Below are 26,557 nucleotides of genomic sequence, written 5' to 3'. Positions count from 1 at the left end.
CGCCTCGTTCGCACTTTTTCTCAAGACTCTGAGCATTCCGCTTTCAACAATACCAATCTCGACTTGCTTCTAAAGTGCAGCCCAAGGCCAACGAGATTACCTCCGTTATAGGCCAATCAAGTTTCAGGGTTTTGTGACTACTACACAGCGGCAATTCGAGCCCAGCCTGCCAGCTGCCATTCAGCAACACAGCTACTGTACGCCCGGCGCTTTTCGCCTGAATAAGAGTTGGATTCGAAACTGAACCAGACCAAGGTGGCTGAGCCGAGCAGACAGACATGCTTGGATCGAGAGTTGTCAGCCAATCCTCCGTCCAGTTTCTGACACCGCTCAAGTGTTAAATATATCGGAGTTGCGCAACTAGCGTGGACTGACAGCTGAAGAAGACTGGATACGTACCAGACTCTATTGCCTTCTGTACCTCTCGCTCCCGCCTCCATCCATCCATACCTCCCAGTCAATACCAGTCTGCCCGTCGTACCTCGCACAACGCCACCATAACGGACGAAAAGCAGCAGACGAACGCAATTCGAATACGGAGGCCTACATCATCATTCCTTACATAACAGAACCTTATGCTCTGCAAGTGTTTTTGGGTACATTCAAACCGGAGCGACACCCACACATCCACCCACCACCAGCCCAGATCAGTACCCAGACCCAGACCGGTACACTCACAAAAATAGCCCACATCGCGCTACCGGGCTAGAGCCTAGAACGGACTAACGTTGCGGCAACGTCTCTACGGTCACACCAAAAGTCGGGTGCATTGCATTCAATTACAATCCCATTACTTCCTCCTGCAAAGTCCCCCCAAGCCCAAGTCTCCAAGTCCAACCCAAAAGACAGGTCAAGGGCCCCAGAGACCAGAGAGCACGAGCAAATCGCAAAGGAGAACATTGGCCCTGCCCGTTCCAACATTCTTCAGCATTGACATAGCAACCGAACATCAACGTTGTTCCCCCTTCCCTTCTTTTCTCTTTTACACCCCCCCAAACCGCCAGCCAACTACGCTGCCGTTGTTTGACCGCCATATATATACACTTCTACCTTTTTTAGTTTTGTATCAACCGGCCAATTAACGGAACGCCATACTCGCGATCCGAGACAGTGATAGCTTTCTCCCACCACAACATCCGTATACCCCCCACACACGCACGTTTACTTTGGCATTCGTCGTGTTTTCAAAATGTCGGCCGCCACAAAGAAACCCCCTTCTGCGGGTATTGGACGCCTGCCCGATAGCAGCCCCTCCACTGATAGAGCCTCACGCAGCACACCGCGTAGCGCGGCCCCGGCGTCCAGTGCTGCCGCTGGCCTCAACAGTACCCCCTCGAGGACACGATCTATCAGGAGCGGTACCCCGGTCTCTGCACGAGCGGCTGCAGCCCATCGCCAGTCTTCCTCGCTCAGTATCTCTTCCAACGAGGTCGACGAAGCCGCACGGGCGGAGACAGTTGCGCTCATCGACGACTTGAAGGCCAGATTAGAAAAAGCAGACGCTACATCAGAGCAGTTCAGGAAACAGGCTGAAGTCTTGCAGTCGCGACTCGATGAGACTTTGAAAGAGCAAGCCAAGTTCGAAGAGCGGGTGCATGAAAGTGAAGAACAGATTGAAGCCCTTCGAAATGAGAAGCGCGAGTCGGCAAGGCAAATGCGCGAAATGGAAACTATATACGAGGCCGAGCGAAGCTCAATGCTCAAGGAGAAGGAGGAGATGTCCAACCGTGAGGAGGAGATGCAATCCGTCATCAACAGGCTTAAGGATACCATTAACCAGAGAAATGTCGATGATGAGTATCGACCCTCGAGACAATGTAAGCCTAGCCCCTTGTGCACCCCTAGCTCGGCGCAACGACTAACAGCTTTCCCTTTCTAGCAAATAATTCATCTCCGACGGTAGAGAGCGGGAACTTCGCTCCGCCTTCCTCAGTCCAGCGCAGTGATTCGAGGAACAACTCGAAGCTGCTTCTTCAGAAAGACAAGCTGATCGAGTCACTCCGACTCGAGCTAGCCGAGGCTCAGATTAAACTTGTTGAGTCTGAGAACCAAGGGGGCGGGCGCCTGCATGAGGTTGAGCGCTTATTGATGGAGGCGCGCATGGCTAATGCACGCCTCATGGAGGACAACGAGTCATACCAGTTGCTTCTGCAGGAAAAAACCCTGCACGGCGATTTTGGCAAGGGCGATTTCAGCTATATGGGCGTCTCTGCCAACCAAGACGCATTGAGCGCCTTGGAGGGTCGCTCCAGTACCGGTGGCGAGGCAAATGCCGAGGGAAATGCCACCAGTCTCGGTGCCAGCCTCGCAGATGAACTCGGCGATGCTGCGGACGACTTGGCCGTTTCCACGGTAGACGACGGAGAGCACCAGCGTCGCCTCGAGGGCGAGATTCGCGCGATGAAGGATCAGAACAAGGCCCTCACGCTGTACATCAACAAGATCATCGAGCGTCTCCTCCAACACCAGGAGTTTGAGCACATTCTGGATCAGTCATCTGACCCCAAGGCCGCCGGTGCAAATGTAAACAAGGAACTGCCGACCACTCCTCTTGATAGCCAGAACCCAGGAGCCTCTTTCTTGGCTCGCGCCAAATCTGTCATGGGTAACACCCCGCCAGCAGCTGCTCCTGGCGCTCGCCGTCCTCGGCCAATGAGTTTCATACCTTCTACCAACACTGCCCACCACGACCCAGATACTGCACCTAGTATCCCCATTGGCCTCGCTCGGGGGGCTTCTGTGCGTCGTCAGCCAGGTAGCCGTCCTATGAGCGAACAAATCATCGGTGCTGCCGGTATCGTGAACGCCATGTACAAAGGACCCGATGGGCCTATGTCACCAACACTATCCGCGGGCCGTAATAGTGCCCAGTTCTTCAGCGGTGCCGGCACACCGCGGGCCGCATCCTCCGGCAACAGCGCCCCTACAGCGGGTAACTTCCCGGGCATGCGCAGCGAGACTAGCAGTGTCTCCGGTGAGAGTGCCGGCGGCGACGCGTCGAACACCAGTGCGAGCCAGAGCCCGCCGCGTACTATCGGTTCGGGTCACAGTGAGGGCAAAGGCAGCCACGCTACTTTTGCGGGCAACAAGCCTCGGCCCCTAAGACTGGTTCAGGAGAACGCACCGCCCCAGAGAACAAGCGTGCCAGCTGGTTCGGCTGGGCGCAGTCGGCTCTGGCGAACAGGCAGACTAGTGAGGGCGGTGCGAGCGAAAGTATCAAGGAATAGGTACCCTTGCCTCGCTTAATGCTGGCTACCACTGGGCGGGTGTCAGCCGGGTAAAGCAGTGGCGAAGGAGCAGAACAGACCGGCGCGGGACGGTCATCGGTGGAGGTGGATATAGAGAGAGAACGTGGCAGCAGATGAATTGGCATGTTAGTATGATAATTCCCACGGGACGAAAGCATGATGATCATGAGAAAAAGATTGTTGCTAGTCAGCAGTACTTAGATGGTGGAAGGAGATTGAAGTTAGTTGGGTAGCGGAAGCGGGGAGAGCATAGCAAGCTGGCATCATTTGTGTCGGTTAGAGGAGGCGGTGGGCAGTAAGTTCTAACGATAATGAGGGGTTTATACGTATATAAATCATTTATAGTCTTAAGTATGCAGGTGCGGAATATTTTTTTTTCTTTTTATATTCGACTTGTCCACCTTGGTGAATTCTTGTGTTTCGGTGCTAAATGTTGGGTTGTCTGGAAGGAGGAACTCCTGGACAAGCACCGTTATCCTACAGATGCCAGCTAGCCAGATACGCCTTGGCTTGGGCTTGGTTGTACTTGCGTATCTGCGTTGACTGTTGTTGTATCTATACCTGCAGAAGATGAGCGCATTGTTGGATATGGTTGGCACGGTGTCGACTGCCTGCCTCATTGTTGGGAGATAGGACAGATTACCACTCTTAAGCATTTTCTATATGAGCATCTAATTCGTGTTCTTCCGAACGTACAACAAACACTATCCGATATTCCCCCTTGCCAGTGTGATGCATCAACATTCTCCAGGCTTGTTGTCTCCCGAGTCAGATGCTGTGTGTCCAGGACTACCCTAAATGATAGCCACCCCCTGTGTAATGTGTAGTGTGTCGATCAGGGACGTTGAACTTTATCTGAAACTTTATCGCTAGATTGACAAGATCTTCCTCCCGCACGAACGTGGCTTTTACTATCCGCTTGCCCACGTATTCGAGAGAAGTCTTGGCGTGATGATGAGGGGGGTTTCAAATTACCTTACCTGCCACGAATGATGGAAGCAATACATGCCTACATATAGGCGCCATGCCCTTATGCTACTACGTACGCGCCGTTGACCTGTCTGCAAGGTAGCACCATTCTGGTTTTGCCACATAAAGTTATATTGTGCCACCATCTGTGACTCTTCAGGATCACTGCCTATAGCTTCTTCTTCTTCTTCTTCTTCTTTTCGGTTGTCTACATGTACTTACAGGTCACGTGTGTGAATCAACCGTTGTTTGTCGCGATGCCCTCACAGCTACAACTTCCGTTTCCAACGTCACACCTGGCTCGCCTTCTGCAACTTCATCACTGGTACGAACCCCATTGCTTCAATCCAAACTAGGATCAGAGTTGAACAACTGTTGGTTCAGGTGGCGTGTTGTTTCTATAAGTGACTGTTGACTATGTAGGTAAGTACTTGCCCACTTGCGCCATCCACTTCCCTTATGCAGCCTACCTTGCAACGACATCATCTTTACGCCCCCTGTAACCTACTCGAATACACCAGCCTTTATCTTTCTCGATTGCTCAAGCTCGATGTATAATCTCCACAGCTTGTAACCCATCCCATGTGGAACAAATCAAGGCAATGTTGTAGCAGAAGGGAAACCATATAGAGACACAGTGGCTACTAGTATTGGTAGAGGCACTGGCGAGGTATATGATATGGTGTTGGTGGCTTTCCCGCTGCTTTGGTAGTGTGAAGTGAGAAGCCTCAGGCTATGCAACTGCTCTAGAGCGTGCTGTGGACTGTATGAGGGACAAGCGTGAGTCTACATACAACACCAACGAAGAACGCCCCTTACTTAATCAGTCAGTAACTACTGCCAAGATACCAAGAGCCTGGTGATGTCTCTCGAACATGTCCGGACTTACGAGTGTATATAGTTATCGGCAAAATGGTCGTTACTCGTCATAAGCCTGTTGTGCGACTTGCGCGCCCATACAATGAATGATGCCTTCGCGAAATTGATCGCAACCTCCTGCTGTAGAAGCATGGCGCTGTACAATGCCAGGGGGAAACATTACGGGCAGCATGCTTTGTACGCATGCTCTTTCCTCTCTTATATCGGACCGAGACTGGTTCGAATATTCATGATCACAAAAGTATGGAGGGACAGATGAAAGGGGTCGTAACTAACCTTGGAGTATCATAAAAATATCGAAGACACATCCTTTAGAGAACCATGGGGGGTAATAGTATCACCTCGGGACTATGTTCTGTGTGCATTTCTTCCTGAGTGTTATGAGGCCGTTAGATCAACGGTTGGGACACATAGCCGCCACACGTTATACTGCTTTTGGGACGACTTATCCTTACTGCCCTTTATGGAATATGATAACTGTGATAGTGAATGTCTAATCCTGTGATGTATGTAGTTTGATCGTAACTCACATAGGCTGGAATCAGGCATCAATCAAATGACGAAAAAACGTCATGTTCGCATGCAGTCTGTTGCTACATAAGTGTCATGATACCTCACAAGAGTCGTTGCCATCGACTCTTACATGGATGTATGGCAGTCTTCGATGTTCGGTCAAGAGTCACGCGCTCCCTTCCAGGCATGATAAGGAGGAGATGGATGCAGCCACATGTGGCAAAGCTGGTTCGACGTTGGTTCTGCATATGTATACTTACTCTGCAGCGCAGCCGTGTCTGTGGACATTTGCGACCAATGGTAGGATGCTCTGAGCATGTCCCCTATAAGACTGGCTGTAGAGCATGCCACGTCACTCTGTTGAAGTGGTCGCGTGAACTATGGCTTTCCACCCACGGGCGATTCAATTGAGGGCAGAATCAAGGAAGTTGGTGAAAGGTCGAAACGGTCGAATCCAAGTTATCAGCCTGATCGAAACACACAGGTGGGCGGCATCAGCAACCCCCCTACTTACACCAGTAAGTAGTCATCCTGCGAATCCCATATCTCCCCCACACTAAGTTAGGCACCGTGATAATCTGAACCACTGAGCCACTTTGACAGCAGAGCCAGTAGAGATATGCACGCATATCTTACACCGAGCGTCGTCGAGGTTGGCTAGTGCAGGACGGGAAGGAGGAAGAAGGAAAGCAGGGAAAACAAACAAGCAAGAATCACCCATTAGAGGAGATAAACGTCATCGCCGACCAGCTCATCAATCTAGGATAAAATATGTGTCTTGATGGCGTGGGAGTGCCCAGCCGATTGGTAATCCTCCCACACACTTGGCTGTTGCCTATTGCTGCGGGCGGGCGGTCGGTAGTTAGCAAGCCTATAGCCATCTCGGGTTCCTGCGCAGATGACCCAAGCCCCGTCCAGAACGGGATGCCGGGACAACACAACAAGCACACAGAGCCGGACAAGAATGGAATGTGGGAATCTGACATGCTTCTTAGCAGCGACAAGTCAGATTGGAGAGATGGAGAGAGATGATGGATGCTGTGGTGGCAGTTGAGTAGGGTGCCAGTATCCAACTGTCGAGCCCAGGCAGAGCCTGTCTAGAACGGCCCGTTGCTTAGCATCTTATCAGATCATCCCTAGTGTCAGACGACTTGTCCGTAATGGCTACAAGCGTGTATGTGCCTGTTTTTTAATTAAGAGCACGTGGGTTGGCACGCTGATCAGTAGATAGATTGGTGTCTGAGTAGGTCTGTAGTCATTCAAGATGTCAAAGACATGAACGGGTGGTCCCGGATATACTACCTCTCGACCGTAGGCATACATATGGGTTCTTGACATACCTGTATGGTTGTCGAGATGTCATTCTCTCGGCCAGTTCGGCTAATGCCTCATTACTGATCGAGAGTATACATGACAAGCAAATTACGCAAAGACTTCTCACGTGTATTGGTTGGCCATACCGGAAGTCCGGTTAAACCAGTTCAGGATGCTACCCTGAATCAAGGCTTCTGAACTAGTCACCAATGGGATTTCCTCTCTCAATCTGGATACATTGGCAAGTCAATAAGCGATACAGCATCGAATACAGTCACATAGTCGGTCCGCCCACTTGTCCTTCTCTGACAGGCTGCTGGGATCTGCAGTCTTTTTATGTGTACTTACTGTATATTAGTACTTACACACAGAGACATGTAAACATAAGTATAATACCACGAGGCTGAGTAAGAATCCTCCAATATATGCATCTCGATTCGATTAGGTATACTGTCGGGTTCCTTGCCAAGAGAGCCATCCGCGCGTGCGTGTGCATCCCAACCTCTTATTTTCCTGTCAAAACTGCATTGATGAGGGGACCTGGGCATCGGATAGAGGGGGATGTGCGTGGAATCGGCGCCTCTGCCAAATGGCGGTAACCAGGATCGGTGGGGTGCAGGCCATGGGACCTCCAATTCACGATGCCTGCAAAAACAATGCAAATGCAGGGAGAAAACCTCGAGGAGGGCGTGGCAGCGTGGAGTAGAAGCCATATGGAACAATCCGTAAGGCTTCTCTAGTTCTTCTCTAGCACGGGCTCATGGCCAAGTCACGGGTACTTTCTCGGCACTTCTCCAGTGGTTGCTGCCTCGACGCACCAGCCTGTAGGTCGTTGGTAGTCACAACATCTTGCCCGCCAATGCCGGACGTTGTACTCCCACAATTCCCCCCTACCCACTTCCCGGAGCCCCGGAAGCGTGGAACGCATTTCTCGGCTTCACCACCCATCACCCTTCAATAGAACTTTCGACTTGTTCCTGACTCTCGATGATCGTGGATTTTCTAGCTCACCGCATGTAAGCGGCGTGGAGTAATAAACCGCGCAATGGGGGTCAGCTTGCAGAAACCGGCCTCCTCGCGGTTCAACTGGAAGTCGAGTAGCTGAAGACCTACATTACGATATTAGGATAGTATGTATGTAGTAAAATAGACATACCACTGCTTGTCGCGGATAATCCTTGGGAGGCCGGGTTCGTCAAGTCATGCTCCCCAGATAGATGGCTCATCAACTTGCGGTACTCTGCAGAATCCGGCGGAGTACCGCAGCTAAACCAACCTAACTATGAGTCTCAGACAAGAGCTGAGATTGGCGTGGAAATGGCGCTGTCTAGACTTTGACAGTCAGGGGTGCCAGGGTAAAGAAAAAAAAAAGTGTGCACTACTACAAGTACTAGCATCTGTACTAGACTTGCCTGCTTGCTGTAAATGGAATCCAGAAGACGTTCCTGTTCCATCCGCGATACTGTACTTCCAGCGAATACTGGACGTTTCTGGTACGGACAACTTGGCCCGAAACGGACCAAGACTTCAAGTCGATGACGAAAACGGAGATTCCCCACCATACGCTTTTTTGACGGCATTTGAACAATTATCAACAACTTCTAGTGATAGATTGCTTGACACTTGACTCGCCCTACCCTTTTTGCTTGGACCCGAGCTGTCGGGGTGCTGTGCTTAACTATGCTTACTACCTGATGATGCATGATTGGCCAGCAATCACCTGCGCCAGTTCATCTTTGAGATCTTTTACTGGTGCACTATTATGACGCGTTGACTGGCAGATTGATGAAGAAAATATCCAGCCTCTTCCTGTCTATTTGCCTGGGGACCATAAATCTATTGATAGATTATGAGCACAGCGCACCCAAATCTATTATATTATGGCTGTTTAATGCTGGTTCCTGCACAAAGACGAGCCATCGGGGATTATCTATCCGAATCCACGTGAAACCGTAAGGTCACCAGTCTGCCTGTGAATAAAAAAGCCGTTTCCCAGCATCTCTCTGGTTTCAGCGCAATTAACCTTACCCGTAGGTACTTTACTTACACAACAGAAGCCATGCCTACTGCATGTCGATCAAATCGATCGAGAGAGTACCTAGGTCATTACATGTAGCTAGGGGGTAGGCTTCTGGGTGAGCGACCATTTTAGGGAGCGAGTGACTGTTTGACTGTATTGCGTCTGTACTCGGGTACTTCAGGTACGGCCACCGGGTACGCCCCCTGGAAGGATTGGGCACTGTAAGGAGGTACTTTATGCATGTCTGCATGTGGTTGAACGGGGGATTCGGCCAACCGAACCCTGGTCTCTGGCGAAAATTGCTGAAGCCGTCCCCCTCCTCGCTGTCAGTCAGTAACATTTTCATGCTGCCAACGTACGAGTACAGTATCGAATTCTGAGCACCAGATGTACTGTACAGTACAGTACACTGAGATGCAACGACCAAGCCATCCCACAACGTACAATCCAAGTTCAAGCGAGGTTTCTTTTGATTATCGCTCTACAGGCTAGGCCACGGACTACTACACGGCACCAGTACTGGCTAGTCTGCTAGCATTGTATGCGACAACTGACATTGTCTTTTTCTTTCCTCGGGCTGTTCCTCCCGGGTTACATCATCCGTCTGGCTGATTTTTTCCCTTCTTCGTGTCTGGTGGTCTACTCTGTAGTCTCGCACCCGCCTGTCTGTCTGTCTGTTTTAGTCTGACGTCGACACGCCATCTCTACTTGCATACGCTGTCAACTGAATGAATAGCACTCAACACTTGGAACATTTGGAACGAATGCTGCCACCCGCGGACACCAAATTCCCCATCCACCTGCACCACTCCACATTTCGTCATCCAGTTAGACCAGACGACGACTGTTTTTTCCAACAACACGTCTGTCTGCATACTGCACTGCTACTCCTCTACGTTACGTACTTCTCTGCCGTACAGCTGCAGCGCCAGTTCAGTTCTTGGTCCTTGTTATCCATCTTTTGCACTACGCGCACCCCACGACCGGCACACTTCAGAGTTCAACCCCGTTGTACTCGCACCTTTAGCCCTTGCGTGGTTGAAAGAACTATCGACCAACCAACAAATCATCGCGACCCATCAGGACCCGGGATTTTTCTGAGCCTAGGGCATTGTGGGGGAAGACACGTCCGAGAAGATAGGCTTAGGTAAACTCCTACTCCTACGGCGGCCTTTTCGCTATTGCACCCGGAATCCACGGCTCAACGCTTGCCCCGTCATACGAACGTACGCATACGCGATTAACCCCTAGTCGACCATTCGCCCGGTCCGTGGCCCAGTCACAACAATAGTCCCACTGCCAGATTCATCATGATCAGCCGCCCTCGACCCACGAGCACCCGATTGTCGAGCTAAACCAAACCTTGGGAGTCGTCGCAGAGGTTCCAGAGACGCCAGCCGTGCCTGCAAAACCCTTGCCAGTGTCAGAGCCCACTCCCACACCCGCCAACATGGACAGGTCCGGTACCTTACCAAACAGCGCCAGCACTGCCGGTTTGGATGCCAGTCTCTCCAGCCTGAACTCGGTCGACCATGACGCCAACCTAGACACGCAGCAATCAAAGTGGATGTCTACAAACACTTCTCTCACAGCTTCACCTTTGGCATCCAGGGAGACTTCGCCGGCGAGGACATACGGAAAACCCACCACCAGGCCAACCCGTCCACCAGGGACATCGACAGCCAATAGTTCGCGGAAGAACAGTCTACAAGACCCGAGCCCTTCGAGGTCAAAGTCGGCCCATCACCCCACAGCAGCTTCGCGGCAGCAGTTATCGGCGGCCACGACGCCTACATTACCGCCACCTCCAACGTCTGAACCTATTCCACGTAAACCTCAACCTCAGAAACCATTGGTTGCGACTGAGCATCCGAACAGCTCGCCTCGGTGGCCAGTATCGCCGCGATTGAAATCACCGCCGCCTGCGCTCAATAAGCCCGCCGTGCCACCGTCCCAGCCGTTGCGTAAGAACGACCCGGAGCCTCCTGCAATCAATGTGCAGCGAGCGACACCATCACCGAATCCGCGCTCCTCCGAAGCCTCGTCGCAGGCTGTTTCAGATGCCGAAGGTGACGACGGCGCTATGTTGCCCTCCGGCATGAGGACCCGGCGAGGGGACCTAGTGGTGCCAGCTCGATGTTGGAGACAGTCCAGGAGGTCAGCCAGCCCAACACTCCTGGCCCTGATCTCGATATGGCCATAGAGAAGCTGTCGCAAGCGGCAGCTGCGACCTCCGAGATGGCTTCCAGGTCCGATCCTGCCGTACACTGGCCTGGGAGGCCTGGTAGGAATGGTGCAAACAGCGAGAGCGGTAGCGACAGCGGCAGCGTGAAAGCCACCACGCGAAGGTCTAGCTCTGTCGCCCCGCCACCCTTGCTGCAAAGTCGGCAGTCGAGTTCGGCTTTGAAATTTGCTGGGAAAGGCCATACTACGGGGGAGACGTCATCGAAGCATATCACAGTTGAGGAGGAGGAGGTCAACTCGATGCCGCGTGTAGCTTTAGGACTCAAAGAACCAGGGCAAGGTGTAAGCGGCAGCCTGAAGACCAAGCCGAGTTCTGAGACGATTAGGCCGAAGAAGGAGAAGAAGAAAACGACTCGGAAACAGCCAACATCGGGAACGGGTGAGCCACCAAATTCACTTACTACGAGACCACCGAAGTTACGCCACAGTCGATCGACAAGGTCGATCTCATCTGTGGTGTCCTCTTGTCGTTCGCCGGTGAAGTTGTATGGCCAAGGGCCGTATACCGATGCCACGACTAGTTCACAGCAGCCGGCATTGCGTTCTCCCAGTATTACCGCCCAAATGACCAACTTGCTAACAGGAGGCCCACGTGTAGCATCATCCAAAGCAGACATCTTCGAGGCCAAAGTTGCCAGCGCTGTCGAAGAAGCTAATTCATCCGATTCGGATGAAACATTTGTGTATGACTCTAACCCACCAGATGTGAGTGACAGGCCACGGCGCTATCACTCTCTGTACGCCGAGCGCGACGTCTATGGTCAGTCAGTTGGATCGGAATGGGCTGCAAAACATACATACTCTCGTCGAAGGCACTGCAGCTACGAACCCGGCAATCAAAAAGAACATGAAATTCGTCAACACCTACAACAGCAATGGGGCCGAGAGTATGACTGGTGAGGATGACGGTAATGGGACAGGCCGCAGTAATGCTGGTTCGGCACGGGTACCGCGCGCCATCACCATCATGCCGGTCGCTGGGGGCGCGGCAATGGTAGTAATCACCTTTCGCTCTTCGACAACGAGTCTCCTTTCCCCAACGCGGCACGCTCCAAACTATCTGGCAGCACTTCTAGAGTCTCATCCAACCCACCCAGCCCGCGTTTTCCTCCCCCTCCCCACCGAAACGGGCCGATGAACGGGAACAAACGACAGATGACCATGGTCGGTGGTTATGACATGGACGATACAACGACTGGAGCCGATGACGAGCGAACACCTTTGATGCAACACGGCAATTCGCTACGTTCGAATAGATCGCCTCGGAGTCGGCGCGTGCAACGAGAGCAGAGACTTGGAGTCAAGGTCGTATCAACGCCCGCGGCCTTCTTTCCTTAACCGGTTCGCGAGCTGCCTGGTTCTTACAGTGATGTTGCTTCTTGTTATTACCGGGGCGATTGGGTTCATGTTTGCGACTTCACAGCCTCTCCTAGACTTGGAGCTTGTCAAGATCTCCAATGTTCTGGCCAGTGAACAGGAGCTTATGATGGACATTACCGTTAGGGCTCACAACCCCAACATTGTGGTTGTTTCAGTGGACGCGGCCGACTTGGAAGTCTTTGCCAAGTCACCACATGCAGGGACAGATTCCGAGTGGTGGCGGAGTCCTCAACGGGGACGACTTCGATATCCTCGATGATCCTCCGAATGATCCTCCAGTCGGTCCACCGGAGGATCCCCCTGGAAATAGACTGCGCCCAACATGCGGCTGGGCAATATTGTAACACTGGATAGCCCTCTCAATTTTGAAGGGTCTTTCTTCCGTGCTGGCATATCAATGGCTTCGGGTGGGCTACGCCTCGCTCGACCTGGCAATGATACGGACGGAGGCTCCGAGCGATGGGAGCGCATCCTGAATGACGAGTTCTCGCTCATCGTCAAGGGTGTACTAAAATACACATTGCCGCTCAGCCAACGCATCAGGAGCGCGACGGTGACGGCGCAGACGAAAGTGAAGCCGAATTCGGCGAATGACCCGACTTTACGACCTAACGGGACCGACTATGAAATCGGCATATCCTAACGACATTTCCCCCTCATCTTTGAGGTCTTGATAATCGCAAACCCTCACCAACAATTCTTTTCATTTGTTGTCTGCTTTGATGATCATCATTATTTGATTCTGTATACTGAGCGAGCATGGCACGGCATGACATCATCGCATCTGGAGCTCCCGGCGTTGGATTTACATTTTTACACCTCCCTGTTCTACACAACTCCAAAATGGAGAAAAGCCGGTGTCTTTTTTGCGCTTCTCGCCACCGCAGCATTTGCATTTCATTGGGAGGCGGTTAGTTTTGACGGCGGGAGGGCCACCCAAGATATTTATGAAGGCGTCAAAGATTGGGAACATCAACAACAGCAACAACAGAACCTGGACCACACGGCCACACACTGCTGGTAGTCATCGTCATACCTTATTTTTATTTTCACCTTGATTTCATTATTCAAGTATGCTGTTACGAGCGATGGGCAACTTCAACAGAGAAAGCGAATGGGATTGGTGTTGCATTTTTGTCTTCTCCTGCTCCCTTGCTTGCTGCCCCTGATTGCAAAAAATTCGATGAATTGCAGCAGAATTTCTTCTGAAAAGGCGTTTGGAAGTAGATGAGAAAACCAGAGGCTTTAGGTTTTGTGTGTGCACTATTGGAATCATTGACGAAGCAGAGCGAACAAAAAAAAAGAGAAGACCATTCATGTGAGAGCGAGCAAAGCGTTGTTCTTGTGTGTTCTATACACGCGAAGTTGAGGAGGATATACCCCCTGTGGAGAACGCAGCGAAGAATGAAAGGAAAGGCTGTGCTGAGAATGATGAGCGAGCGAGCGAGCAAGTCGATAGAAGGCGGCTTCAGCTGTGTATGCATTTTATCAAGAGAATCCCCCCCGACCTGGTATTGATGACTCTGCTGCTTATGTGACATGTTTGTTTCTAAGGGCCCATGGACGAAATAGGGGTCGGATATTAGAGGGCAGTATACATGAAAACATTTAGTATCCAGAATTCGAAGGGCTTCAAACTTGATGGCAACAGCACTATGTTCTTATAGAGCTATAGCTAACTAACTGCCTAGATAGACTAATCGATCTCAAGGGTATAATAACATTTATTGGATTCTGGCCATTTCCACGTCTCGGTGCCCCGTCCCTCTCCACACACATTCACACAACACACACCTAGTCAGAAGAGAGGGGAACTCGCTTTACCGCAGCTCGGCCGCCACCATCTTCAGGATCTCCTCGACGCCCTTGCGCGAGTTCGCGGGCGCCTTGGCGATGCGCTGCCAGACCTCGCCGTGGCGGGGCTCGACGCTGACGCACTTGCCGACGACCTCGTCGCGCTTCTCGGCGGTGCCGTGCTCGAGCAGGAACTTGTAGTACCAGGCCCAGGAGTCGCCGAGGTCGGCGTCGCGGACGAGGGCCTTCTCGAACCAGCTCTGGGCCTTGTCGAGCTTGCGCTCGCCCCAGAAGATGCGCGCGACGGCCGCGAGCAGCGTGGGGTCGTTGTCGACCTCCTTGATGGCCTCGAGGCCGCGCGCCTTGCGCTGCGGCCGCTGCGTCAGGTGCCAGATCTTCTCGGACCACAGCGCGCCCTGCGCCGGCTTCGGCACGTCGCGCAGGGCCCGCTCCATGAGCGCCTCGGCCTGCTTCGTGTTGCCGGCGCGGCGCTCCATCCGGACGCTCTCGCACCAGAGCTCCGGGTTCTTGGGCACGGCGAGGCGGGCGCGGTCGAGGACGGAGCGCGCCTTGGGGAGCTGGCCTAGGGTCTCCTCGAGTCGGACGTAGAGGAGCCAAAGCGGCACCGAGGAAGGACAGGCTTTCACACCAGTACCGTACGCCTCGCGCGCCTGCAGAGGCTTGCCGAGATCCTCGTAGATCTGGCCCTTGATCATCCACAGCTTAGGGAAGGTGGGAAACTGGTCTAATGCTTGACTGACTAGATCCAATGCAGCATCGTTGTCCCCAAGCGTCCGCTCGAAGGCCGCCGACTTCATCCAGACACGGTCGGTGGGCGCCTCTTGCCGCGCCTGTTGCAACAACATGCGCGCTTGCTGGATCTGGTTGTTCTCGGCTTCGAGCTTGACAGCAGCCAACCAGATATCCTCGTTGTTGGGGTTCTGCTTGAAAGCGCGGCCCAGCACACGGCGTGCATTGTCAATCTCGCCAGCCATCCACTTCTCCTTGGCAAGCATCATCCACAGAATTTCGGATCGTGGACAGGCATTGACGGCTTTCTCAAGGACCTGCCACAACTCGTCCTTGGTGCCGTGATTCCGTTCCAAATCAGCAGCCACCAGCCATATGGTTTTGCTTGTCGGAAATACACGCAAGGCATAGGCGTAAATGGCCCGAGCCGTGATGTACATGCCCCTGTTGATACTTGAGCGCGCATCTTCCATCCATGTATCTTTACGGTCGTCATCCTCATCGAGATTCCAACCCAGCGTTTCTTGAACGATCAAGCCACATGTGACGATGGCACCTTCGGCCTCGCACTTCTCGGCTTCTTCGATCCATATTTCGCGTTTGGGCATGGCCCCCTCCTTCGCCAGAACTTGAACCGCGCGCTTGGGCACGTTCATTTTGGTCGCTGTGCCTAACTGCTCCTGCAATCTAGCAGCAGCAATCCAGATCTCGTGCGAAGTTGGGAGCTGCTTGCGAGCCTTGTTTAGCACTACCTGAGCGTTCTTGGGTGTTTCCAGATGGGCCAGAGCCAGCCAGAGATCGAGAGACCTCGGGATGAGCTCTGTGGCTTTGGCGAGGAGTAGTCGGGCATCTACTGGGTCTTCCTCCAGGTTCACTGCCTCTTTCCACAATGCCTCGGATTCGGGGATGTAATCCAAGGCCTTTCTGATGACAATCTTTTTGCTTCTGGGATCCGTCTCCAGTTTCATAGCCTCGACCCATAACCTCACGGAGCTGTTGTTTAATTTGATCGCTTCGCTAGCGATAATTTTGGCGTTGCGTCCTTCGTTCAGTCGGATATTCTCTAGCCATACGTCTTCATTCTTGGGGCATTGTTGACATCCCTTGGCCATAAGATTCCGTGCTTGTACGATTTTGCCAGCCATCTCTTCCAAGCGCGCAGCTGCAATCCAACCAGGACCGTTGTTTGGATTCGTTTTGATGACCGAGTTCAGCAACTCGCGGACACGGTTGATATCTCCGACCTGTGCCGCGCTCTCGGGTAGTTGCGACTTGGCTAGACTGGTGAGGTAGCCTTTAGGGTCGATACTACTCGCGCTCCCGACCGTGGATGCTGTCCCGCTGCTTTGGGACGCCTGGTCTAATCTGACTTGAAGGACCTTGTCTCGAGCCTCACCAATCTTGGCGAAATTTGTCATGGTCCCTTCGGCAGATGCGCCAGATGACTCAGGGCCATCCACGACCATCGAGCCGAGCTCGCCAGCGCCTGAAGCAGCAGCAATGACACTGTCCGGCACGGCATAACTGCGCTGGTTTCGTCGAGCCTCCCTTGCTCTCCGTGCTTTGCCTGTAAGATCGCCAACTTCCGGGAGACTCGCCCACTCATCATCGGTAACATTCCCTAACGCGCGTTTCAGATCGGAGAATTGTTGTTGTATCTTAGGGTTATTGCGCTCGAATTCCTCCTTCTCGGCTTGCTCCCTGGCCTCGCGGCGTTTCTTGCCCCTTCGCGCCATCTTCTCGTCGACTTCCTTATATATACGGTCGGCCTCATCGTCGTCTTTGTCGTAAATGCCACCGGCAAATAAGCCGACCTCGCTGTCGGGATCCTGAAAGCGCTCCTCGTTGGCGTTATCTTCTTTGTCGTCGTCCTTCTTCGCTGCATCGCCAAAGCCCAGCTGCGCAGCTCTTTTGGCCAAAGCCTCCTTGATCTGATCTTCGGAAGGACCTTCACGGGCAGGATCCAGATCCGATCGGGTGGTGAAACCAGTGGCACCTCGACCCAGGCCAGCGACGTAGTTTTCCGGCGCGGGCATGTCGAGGAAGCTCTGTCGGTTTGCCATGGTGGGCGGTCGTTGAAGGGAAAGCTCTCCCCAATCAGCCAATATGTGTGGTGTGTGCTGAGTTTTCTAGCGATCGAAGCTGCCGGTTGCCGGAGTCGCTCGTCTGGTGTGCAAGATGAGCAGTGTCTCCTTGCCCAGATGGATACCGTTGCTCCGTATCTCTCAAGTGGTGTTGAAACGGCGGTATATCGATCAAGCTCGTTGCAGTCGATATCGGCCCGGAATTTCTGTAACGTTAACAAACGGATTGAAGTTCGTAGCGGCGGGATTAATCGCAAGTATTGTGTGCGTACGAGATGGCGCGTGTATTGGCTGGCGCGATGTTACGATCTCCGAAGCCCATCTGCTTTCAAGCTACAGTACATCTGCATCGGGAGCCTGGAAAAAGAAAGAGTGGAGCCATTTGTGCTTCCTTCAGGTACCTGTTGCCTGCCGGCCTGCTTGCCTGCTTGCCTGCTTAGTATCGCTGAGCTTACCTAATTGGACAGCAAATGCCCCGCCAATCTGAATTCCAGAAGGACAGGGATAAGCCTGCACCTAGCTAAAATCACTGCTGAGATAAGACCATGATAACCAGAAATATCCCAAAATATTTTGAGTGCCATCCCACCGCCCCCTCATCGTCGTGCACCTTCTCGTCGCTTGTTCGTTGCGCAATCACTCACACGTCTCTAATATGGGCAAGGCAAAGACAAACAAGGGCCGAATTGGCGCCCCAGCCAGCCCCTACGACCGTCCCGCCGGAGGAAAAGAAACAGCAGGCCCCCAACAACATCTTCAAATTCAATACCTCGAGGTAGGCTCCATCGCCGCCATCGTTCGCTTGTTGCGCCGTCGCTAATATCTCGCCCTCCAGCTATGGTCAGCATATTCTGAAAAATCCGGGAATCGCAGGTAAGAGCAACACATGAACTGTTCGAGATCCTGGCTAATAATTACTGGCAGATGCTATTGTAAAAAAGGCTTTCATCAAAGTAGGTAGAGCACTGCCCGCAACGTAACCTCGACGAAGAAACATGCATACTTATACTCCTTCCAGGAAACCGATACAGTCCTCGAAGTCGGCCCGGAACAGGAAACATCTCAATCCGCATCTTGGAGAAAGCCCGGAAGTTAATCGCCGTAGAAATCGATCCTCGAATGGTAAATCAATTCACTTGCTGGGCTGGAGATAAAGACAAGGAGCTAATACATTGTCTACAGGCCGCCGAGGTCACGAAGCGAGTTCAGGGGTAAGTGATCATCGGAGCCCAACCCTTGGGTTCTGAGTACGTCTCAGGCGCGATTGTTGCACGGTTACTTGCAGTAACACGGATGATGCCCCTGAGATATGCGCCGAATACTTGGAACGTTCTGAAAGGAAAGGTACTGACTTAGTATTAGAAAGCCGGAGCAACGAAAACTAGAGGTCCTGCTAGGAGGTAATGGCACTTTTACACGGGTAGAGAACTGATGCTGACGGGACTCCCAGACGTCATCAAGATGGAGACATTACCCGAATTCGATGTCCTCGTCAGCAACACACCCTATCAGATCTCGAGTCCTTTGGTCTTCAAGTAAGTGCTGCTATATGTTTAGGGTTTCTGGGGGTTGTCATTGGAGTTGAACGTTTGCATGGGATTCGTTTCGTCTCCGACTAACAATGGCCACCCAGGATCTTGCAAATGCCCAAGCCGCCAAGATGCTGCGTTCTTATGTGAGTAGGCCTACGAAGAATAACATGTACTGGAAAGTTGCTCATACCTGAAAAGGTTCCAGAGGGAGTTTGCTCTCCGTCTCACAGCTAAGCCCGGAGATTCGCTTTACTGTCGACTGTCGGTAAACAGTCAGTTTTGGGCGAAAATCACACAGTGAGTTCCTTTACTCGCATCGGGGCTTGTGTGAATTAGGCACTAACTCAATAAAAGTAGTATCTTGAAGGTTGGCAAAAAGGTAAGTAAGCAGGCATCACCTCCAGATCCATTGGAAATGATCTTGCCCTTGTTGTATCTTGCCCATGATTTATGAAGACTCACCCATAAACGCTACAGAATTTCTCACCACCTCCCTTGGTCGAGTCGGCAGTAGTCCGCATTGAACCTAAGGTTGGATCCGACCGACCTAACGTCAGTTTTGAGGAGTGGGACGGTATGCTAAGGGTATGTTACGAACCTCTTGGTCATCGAGAGCAAAGCTGACCGAAGACAGATATGCTTTAATCGCCGCAACAAGACTCTCCGCGCATCATGGTATACCAAAGAGGTTCTTAATATGGTTGAGCGTAACTACCGGATTTGGTGTTCGCTGAACAACGTGGCAATCGACGACAGCCCTGTTGAGGAGGGTGAAGACGACGAGGTCATGGATATGGATCAGCAAGAAAACGTGGAGCCCAGCCCGGGCGAGGAGCCGCTCGACGAGGAGGGCTGGGGTGGCATCATGGATGTCGACGATGCCGGCAACGACACAACACCCTCCTTTTTCGGCAACAGCAACGCCCCCGTACCCAAGACGCAGAGCAAGCGACACAAGACTCGGGTCGCGCTGCTAGTCCGCGAAAAGATCCGCAAGGTCCTCGAAGACGACACCAAGCTGGCGGATCAGCGCTCGGGAAAGCTCGACGAGACGGATTTCCTGAAGCTGCTTTTCGCCTTCAACTCGGAGAACATCCACTTCTCATGATTGTCATTTTCGCATCACGATCTACGTTTTGGCACCTCGTGGCGTTATGGATTCGGAAAAAAGAAGCAAAAAGTTGGTATACCTCGGGACTGGAGTTTGGGCGGAATTTCCTACTCGTTCAGAGAGGCAGGAGGCGTTTTGTTGATGATATCCATTCAAAAGACCTTTTTGGTACCGTCTGTCTAGATATAGACATTAAGAATGATCGTAACCAAGAGATGACCTATGTTTGCTGCCTGCTACAAGCCATTGGCGATTTCGAAACCAAATGTGAATGTGTCATGCCGAGTAGAGGTGCCTTTCTGATGGCTGACATGATGCTAAGTACACTAGCGTATATCCTCTGAAACTGAAGGGAGTGATCTAGAAAGTACATCACATTTGATTACAATCTCTCCTTTCCTTCCTCGTTGTCCTTCGAGGGAATGGTCTCTGCTGGATACAATACTCCCGTCGTAAACGTTTTTATCTCTCGGACTCTTTACACCGATCTTTCCCCTGTGTCGTGCTTTTTATGGCCATATTGATATGGTATGGTTCAGACGTGTGCTGGTCTTTTAAATATATCAAGTCATGCCTCGTGAAACAAGTCTGTCAAGCTCACGGTTGGTTGGCGAGATAGGCCTTGAGAAGTTGATTATCTGGACGATTCTCCTTATGTGTATTATCTAACATCAACCTTGACTCCAGCTCCGAGTCCTAGAGTCATGCGTTGGTATGTCTCTACTCGCCCCAATACTGTTCTCGTCGTCTTATCAACTCCCAAGACGAAAAGGGTATCCAAAAAAAAGAGAAGCTAAAACAATAACCATTTTGCCCCTGAACACCTTGGTATGAGAATTCGCTCCGTTGCCGATCAAGTAGAAAAGTCCGCGTCTGTCTTCGAAGCGCTGTTTTCGTGTCCCGCCTAGTTGTGCGGATGCTGTTTGTTGGTAAAAATAAGAAGGAAAGAAGTAAAACAGGGTACATCCCCTATTAAATAATAGCGGCTCGCAAGCCCAAGCAGCAGGGCTTTCTTTTAAGGGAGTTGTTCCCTATTGGCGCCCACAGCACCACTCTGATCCACGCCTTCCCAGCCTCCTTGCCAGCCATGGTTGCCAGATACGGCGCCGCCCGACTCGCCACCCTCGGCCATGCCCTTGACATCGCTCCAGTACTCGAGCCGGCGCACCTCCTCGTCGGCGTGCGTAACTGCCGCGGCCAGATTCTTCACCTTAACTTCGAGGTCCGGGTCCGGCTGGTCGTCCGTGCTCTCATCGTGACCCTCAACCTTGTTCTTGCCCGTTCTCTTCTGCTCATCAAGCTTTCTAACAGCGTCGTCATGAATGCCCATAAGTCTCGTCAGAAGTAGTCGCCGCGATGCTTGGAACACGAAAATGGACATGATCTCGTGCATGTGATTTTGTAAGTCCAGCCAGTTGTCCGCTGCGTGCTCGAGGTAGTTCTGGACGGCGTCCAGTTTCTCCCGATCAATGCGCGAGACTCCCAAAAGCGCCATCAGCATGTCCGTACTTTCCACATCCTTCTTCTCCGAAATAGCGTCTTCCTCGTGGAGCCCACACGCACTGGTGCGCGAAGCCGAATCGAGCAGGCTGGACGCTCCATCGCGCAGGGAGACATGCTTAGCAGCAGCAGCCTCCACGGTGAAGTATTCCGGATTGAGCAGGTAGGGTCGTTGGCTTGATAACCGAGCCCTTTCTTTATGCGCCGCCGGATCCAAGCCCGTCTTCGCACGAAGGAGTTATACCACTTCGGACCGTGCCATGAGAACTTCTTGGAGAACATGAACGAATACTCCCAGCCGTCTTGGTCGGCATCGATGGCATCATCGTGGTTCACCCTCCACTCTGGCCAAGCCCACTCCAGCTCGGATCCGGTGGTTGCGCAGTTTTGATGTTGGTCGGACTCGGCTTATGGTTGGAATTGGTCCAGGCCGGGGGTCAAGATTGCCCAGCGCAGCCGAGGCGAATAGGGGTATGCCACAGAGAAAGCCGCCTCTTTCGTTTTCGTATAGTATATCGATAGCCGTTTCAGGCGATTTGGGACGCGCACGGCCATGCCTATTTTTCTTAGGTTGCCCATTTACTGATGATGCCGTCGCGCCCGCCGCCTGCTCTGTCGCTCCCGTGAAGGGCCAGCTTCTTCGGCCGTCTGAGGTTCTCGATCTTCGCGAGAGGCGTTCTTGGTGTTGTTATTTGAATCGTTGGGGTGCCCATTCGCCTGGCTTGAGGCAACGTTGCCGTCGTGGTCAGAGATGGGGGCGGCAGCATCCCGTAATGGCAGCCGACTTTCCGAGGAGGTCACGGGCCGTTCGTCTCCCGAGGTATTAGCGACATCGGTGGAGGCTCTGTTATCAGCATCGGGGCTTGCTCCGGGTCGAGGAGAAGCATCTCCCTGGGCGGAACCGGAATGATCTACAAGGATAATCTCATGATCGATATCGCTATCTTTGAGAGCAGGTACGCGCCGTGAGGTGCGCACTCTGGGTTTCATTGTGTGGGGGGCCCCGACATGCAAAGCATACTGAGAAAGTGTGAAAAAAAGGAAGATGCCGTCGCGGACTAGACCATGCCAGCTAGTCACCAGCAGATGTTTTCTTTTCTTGTCCTCTGTCTCTTAGGGAACGATCGACAGCAGATTTCAAGTAATGGGAATTAGATTCAGCATGCGTCCCAGGCGGGAATGAGGGATCAGGGTGAAATGGAGAACGGGAAAGTGGCTTTTCGCGGCAAGTGCAACAGAACTAGGCTGTGAGGCTACTCTACCTAGTCACCTGGTAGGCAGCGGACAGAAACTTGCTACGACGGAGCTATGACGATGAAGACTAGGAGGTGACTAACAAACAGCCAGGAATGAAACCGATCCTACCTCGCAAAGCAAAAAACAAAAACAAAAAAAAACATTTATTGGACAGTCCAGGACATACCTATGGTTCAGGCAGGAAGAAACAGGTCTTCGGCGATGACAGGAAGGTCGAATGTCACGATATGCCATCTTATTAGGTGATTTCTTGGTAGGTGATGGCCATTGATGATGTAATTCCACGGGCCATTCCTGCCTGCGATCAAATCGTCCATTGTTGGGACGGGAAATAAGCAGAGCCCACTTGGCTCCAGCACCTCTCGGCTGGTACATACAGTACCTACTGGAGCACGTCTGGACCTTTCCCCGCAACAGCAGCTCGGCAAGCTCAGTGTCCATACGTCATCCAAACAAAATTGTCTGCTTTCGCATCCAAGCTGTTGCGACTTGAAGAAGGAAATGCAGATGTCATGTTTCAACAACGTGATCCATCAGCCCACCGAGAGAGGGAAGAAACCGTTTTGGTTCTCGACTGCTCTGGCCAGTCACAATTCGTAGACTCTCGGACTTTTCCCCCATTGGTGGCGACCGTTACCTAGCGAAACTTGAAGAACCCCCCGTAACCTACTACTCAGGTGGACGAAGGTAGTCGGGGCAGAATGTCCGTCCGCGGCCTACATCACGTAGTATTGATCTGATACATATTGTTGGCTTACCTACCTAGGTGATCTCCCGTCCGTACCTTAAATAAATATGCAAGTGAAATAGATACATGCAGGCAAAGTATCTGAGGTAGGAAAAGCATGGGTGTAGTACATGCATGTAGTAGTAATCATGCCATCACACATCAATCCTCTTGGGTAACCCAACCCGTAGTGACAACCGCCGAGACCAACCCTCCCCGCCTCCCATATTTCCTTCCTCCTGCCCTTGTGTGACTTCATTCGTCTTCCTCCTTCTCCAATCCCATCAGATCCAATCAACTTAAATCCAACTACAACTCCTCCCTCTCTCCTTTCTCTCTTCGAGCTTTCATACCACGATTCCTCCATTGAAGAATCACCATCACCTTCCACACATACACATACAAACAACCAGATCAACAACACACAGCAACATGTCTCGCTCACGCATGCCCCTCATCCTCGGCCTTGGTGCCGCCGGTGGTGTCGGATACTACCTCTACAGCGCCGGTGGCAACCCCAGGGTCGCCCCAGAAGCAAGCAGAGGGTGAGTAGTAGCAAATGAGATTATTTTGCGACAATCGCATCCAGAACCCAATTGCTGATCCTCCTCCTCTCTCCCATGAAGCCGACGCCCACAAGCTGAGCTCCGAAGCGAAGACCCGCATGCCCGGCCGCGGCTCGGAAGCCCAGAAGGATGCTGAGAAGTACGGCGCCCAGGCCGGCGCCAAGATGGACCAATTCGTAAGTTTTGTCTCCTCTTCTCCCCCATTCTTATACTTTGCCATGCCGAAACACCGAGACTAATCTCTACATTCAACAACACAGGCTGGCAAGACGCAAGCAGAAATCGCAAAGGTCAAGGCCGACGCCGAGGCCTACGGAAAAGACCTCAAGCATGACACCCTCAAGAAGGTCGACGAATTTGACCGCAAGGTCGAGACCAAGACTGCCGAGGCCAAGAGCGGCATCTCGAGTTGGTTCGGCGGAAGCAAGTAGAAGAAAAGCTGGATCTGGACGGAAACGGAACGGGCTTATGTTGCGCTCAATGCTTTATTAATTATTTCGCATCTGCCCCCCCTACTGTAGGATAGGACAGCAGTATGAAAGGGCGCTATGGCGCTTGTTGCCATGATACGACACGACACGACATTATATGTATGGGACGGTGTAATGGTATAATTCAGGGTTAAGGAATTGAAATTCTCGAGTTCTTCAACAGTCTGTTGTATGGCGATTCATTTAGACGCCCAGTGATGTGTGAGTAGCTTGGTCTGAATCCTCTTGATCCGGCTTAAGCTTATGGAAGAGCTACGTTCAATACTTGGTATATCAACAAGTGTTTGTTACCAGCGTTCACCTACACGGCTCGGCTTTTGATAATGAGCTATTGTTACCTAAATAAACTTTTGCTTATGACATGGTTGGCTTAAACTTGCTTCTCCTCGGCAACATAATGCAGGTAAGCGCCCAAGAGCTTGATGCCCTCAATGTAGTTCTTCTTGTCCAGCTTCTCGTTGATCGAGTGCGCACCGTCGGTGGAGCTGCCCATGGGCAGCAGCAGGACGTTCTTGCCCGTGGCCTGCTCGAAGGTGAGGGTGACGGGGATGCTGCCGCCCTCGCGGGTGAAGTCGGGCTGGACGCCCCAGACGCGCTCGACGGCCTTGCCGGCGGCACGGAAGTTCCAGTGGTTCGGGCTCGCGACCCACCACTTGCCCGTGTGCTGGGCGTAGACGTTGAGCGTGTTCTTGGAGCCGAGCTTGGCGAACGTCTCGCGCACGTACTTGTACACGCACTCGTTGGTCTGGTCGATGTCCATGTCGGGCACCGTGCGGATGGAGAACTTGCCGATCACCTTGGCGGGGATGACCGTCTTGGCGCCCGGGGCGGAGAAGGCACCCTCGACGCCGTGCACCGAGAGAGAGGGGTATCGCCAACGGGCCATGAGCGTGGGCTTCTTGTCCTCGAAAATGGTCGTCTTGGATCCCAGCGACTCGTGGAGGTTGTCCATGGTGAAGCTGATGTTGTCGTAGAGGTTCTCCTCCTCGGCCGTCACGGGTGCCACCTGCTCCATGATGCCGGGGATCTGGATCTTGCCGTGCGTGTCCACCAGGCTTCCCAGCACGCGCACCAGGTCGGTCATGGGCTCCTGGGCAGTGCCGCCGAAGACACCGGAGTGCAAGTCGGCGCCCGGGCCCGAGATCTCGACACTGTAGTAGTTGCAACCGCGCAGACCGTAGGTCAGGCACGGCTTCTCGGTGCCGAGCCAGTAGTTGTCCGAGATGCAGACGGCGTCGGCGTCGGCAAAGTAGCCCTTGCCCTCCTTCTCGATCAGCTCCTCCAGACCCTCGGAACCGTACTCCTCCATGCCCTCGAAGCACATGAGCAGGTTGACGGGGAAGTCGACGCCGGCCTTCTGGTGGGCCTCGATGGCGTTGAGCCAGCCCAGGACGGGGCCCTTGTCGTCGGTGCTGCCGCGGCCGAACATGCGGCCGTCCTCGCCGACGCTGAGGGTGAAGGGCTCGGTGGCCCAGCCGTCGCTCTTCTCGGCGGGCTGGACGTCGTAGTGGCCGTAGACGAGGATGGTGCGCTTGCTCTTGTCGCGGCCGTAACGGGCCAGGACGACGGGCGGGAGGTCGAGCTCGGGGTGGTCGGGCTGCTTGCCCAGGGGTCGCATCTCGACCTCGGCGCCGAGGGTCTTGAGCTCGGCCTCCAACCAGTGACCCATGCGGACGACATCGGGGCGGCGGGCGGCCTCGGAGCTGATGGAAGGGATGGCGACGGCCTTGGAGAGTCTGTCGATGAAGTGGGATGAGAGCTCATCCACCTTGGAGAAGTAGCCGTCCAGTTGGGGCGCCATGTTGCGGGCTTGATGGGAGCGGAGCTCGTCTGTCAAGTAGCTTCGTCGGGTGGTGGTGTTGGTAGTCACGGCAGGGGAGCGTGTAGATGTTCTTGTTCTTGCAACTGTAGAGATAGGGCGCCTGGATGATGTACAGATTTGGGATGAAGAAAAACAAACGGGAGTGGATGCAAGCTTATGATTCCACGTGCATCGGGTCGACGATAGTCGTGTGAACAGGATGCGGGGCATTTCAGAAGCAGAAGCTCAATGGAGGGGTCGCCCAAGCACGCCTGAAATAAGGGTACAGCGCTACTGCCGTTGGTTTACTGAGGTCGCCCGATTAGACAGGAGGGCGAAGGCGGGCCAATCAGCGACCGGTTTTTGGAAACGGGCTA

General features: G+C 52.9%; 8 protein-coding genes across 8 annotated transcripts; 5 read left to right on the top strand and 3 right to left on the bottom strand.

Annotated features, from left to right (window-relative positions):
- Positions 1 to 1,189: 1,189 nt before the first annotated feature.
- On the top strand, positions 1,190 to 3,227 carry PG994_006175 (uncharacterized protein; the record flags this gene model as incomplete). Its single annotated transcript, XM_066857584.1, has 3 exons — positions 1,190 to 1,817; positions 1,880 to 3,049; positions 3,115 to 3,227. 3 exons carry the CDS (start codon positions 1,190 to 1,192, stop codon positions 3,225 to 3,227), a joined length of 1,911 nt encoding a protein of 636 aa, XP_066716853.1.
- A 7,166-nt stretch (positions 3,228 to 10,393) lies between these two features.
- Positions 10,394 to 12,826, top strand: PG994_006174 (vacuolar segregation subunit 7-domain-containing protein; the record flags this gene model as incomplete). The annotated part of the gene is made up of 5 exons (XM_066857583.1): positions 10,394 to 11,012; positions 11,093 to 11,947; positions 12,009 to 12,160; positions 12,214 to 12,433; positions 12,555 to 12,826. 5 exons carry the CDS (start codon positions 10,394 to 10,396, stop codon positions 12,824 to 12,826), a joined length of 2,118 nt encoding a protein of 705 aa, XP_066716852.1.
- A 63-nt stretch (positions 12,827 to 12,889) lies between these two features.
- Positions 12,890 to 13,210, top strand: PG994_006173 (Vacuolar segregation protein 7; the record flags this gene model as incomplete). The annotated part of the gene is made up of 1 exon (XM_066857582.1): positions 12,890 to 13,210. The coding sequence occupies one exon, from the start codon at positions 12,890 to 12,892 to the stop codon at positions 13,208 to 13,210; it is 321 nt and encodes a 106-aa protein (XP_066716851.1).
- A 1,177-nt stretch (positions 13,211 to 14,387) lies between these two features.
- PG994_006172 (Pre-mRNA-splicing factor prp1) lies at positions 14,388 to 17,174 on the bottom strand (the record flags this gene model as incomplete). The annotated part of the gene is made up of 1 exon (XM_066857581.1): positions 14,388 to 17,174. One exon carries the CDS (start codon positions 17,172 to 17,174, stop codon positions 14,388 to 14,390), a length of 2,787 nt encoding a protein of 928 aa, XP_066716850.1.
- A 676-nt stretch (positions 17,175 to 17,850) lies between these two features.
- On the top strand, positions 17,851 to 19,835 carry PG994_006171 (uncharacterized protein; the record flags this gene model as incomplete). Its single annotated transcript, XM_066857580.1, has 11 exons — positions 17,851 to 17,970; positions 18,137 to 18,152; positions 18,214 to 18,317; positions 18,378 to 18,406; positions 18,558 to 18,595; positions 18,646 to 18,730; positions 18,829 to 18,870; positions 18,926 to 19,024; positions 19,085 to 19,106; positions 19,205 to 19,312; positions 19,362 to 19,835. The coding sequence occupies 11 exons, from the start codon at positions 17,851 to 17,853 to the stop codon at positions 19,833 to 19,835; spliced, it is 1,137 nt and encodes a 378-aa protein (XP_066716849.1).
- A 1,018-nt stretch (positions 19,836 to 20,853) lies between these two features.
- Positions 20,854 to 22,328, bottom strand: PG994_006170 (uncharacterized protein; the record flags this gene model as incomplete). The annotated part of the gene is made up of 3 exons (XM_066857579.1): positions 20,854 to 21,561; positions 21,697 to 21,832; positions 21,922 to 22,328. The coding sequence occupies 3 exons, from the start codon at positions 22,326 to 22,328 to the stop codon at positions 20,854 to 20,856; spliced, it is 1,251 nt and encodes a 416-aa protein (XP_066716848.1).
- Positions 22,329 to 23,754: 1,426 nt separating this feature from the next.
- On the top strand, positions 23,755 to 24,319 carry PG994_006169 (uncharacterized protein; the record flags this gene model as incomplete). The annotated part of the gene is made up of 3 exons (XM_066857578.1): positions 23,755 to 23,844; positions 23,912 to 24,064; positions 24,149 to 24,319. The coding sequence occupies 3 exons, from the start codon at positions 23,755 to 23,757 to the stop codon at positions 24,317 to 24,319; spliced, it is 414 nt and encodes a 137-aa protein (XP_066716847.1).
- Positions 24,320 to 24,749: 430 nt separating this feature from the next.
- Positions 24,750 to 26,180, bottom strand: PG994_006168 (cytosolic nonspecific dipeptidase; the record flags this gene model as incomplete). The annotated part of the gene is made up of 1 exon (XM_066857577.1): positions 24,750 to 26,180. One exon carries the CDS (start codon positions 26,178 to 26,180, stop codon positions 24,750 to 24,752), a length of 1,431 nt encoding a protein of 476 aa, XP_066716846.1.
- Between the last annotated feature and the right edge of the window lie 377 nt (positions 26,181 to 26,557).

The sequence above is a fragment of the Apiospora phragmitis genome, assembly GCF_038363925.1.
Source record: "Apiospora phragmitis strain CBS 135458 chromosome Unknown utg000006l:1.0-5683423.0:1.0-5690449.0, whole genome shotgun sequence".
In the NCBI taxonomy this organism is placed as follows: Eukaryota; Fungi; Ascomycota; class Sordariomycetes; order Amphisphaeriales; family Apiosporaceae; genus Apiospora; species Apiospora phragmitis.
The sequence above is the reverse complement of the archived record's forward strand: the minus strand, read 5'-3'. Positions and strand labels throughout refer to the sequence as shown.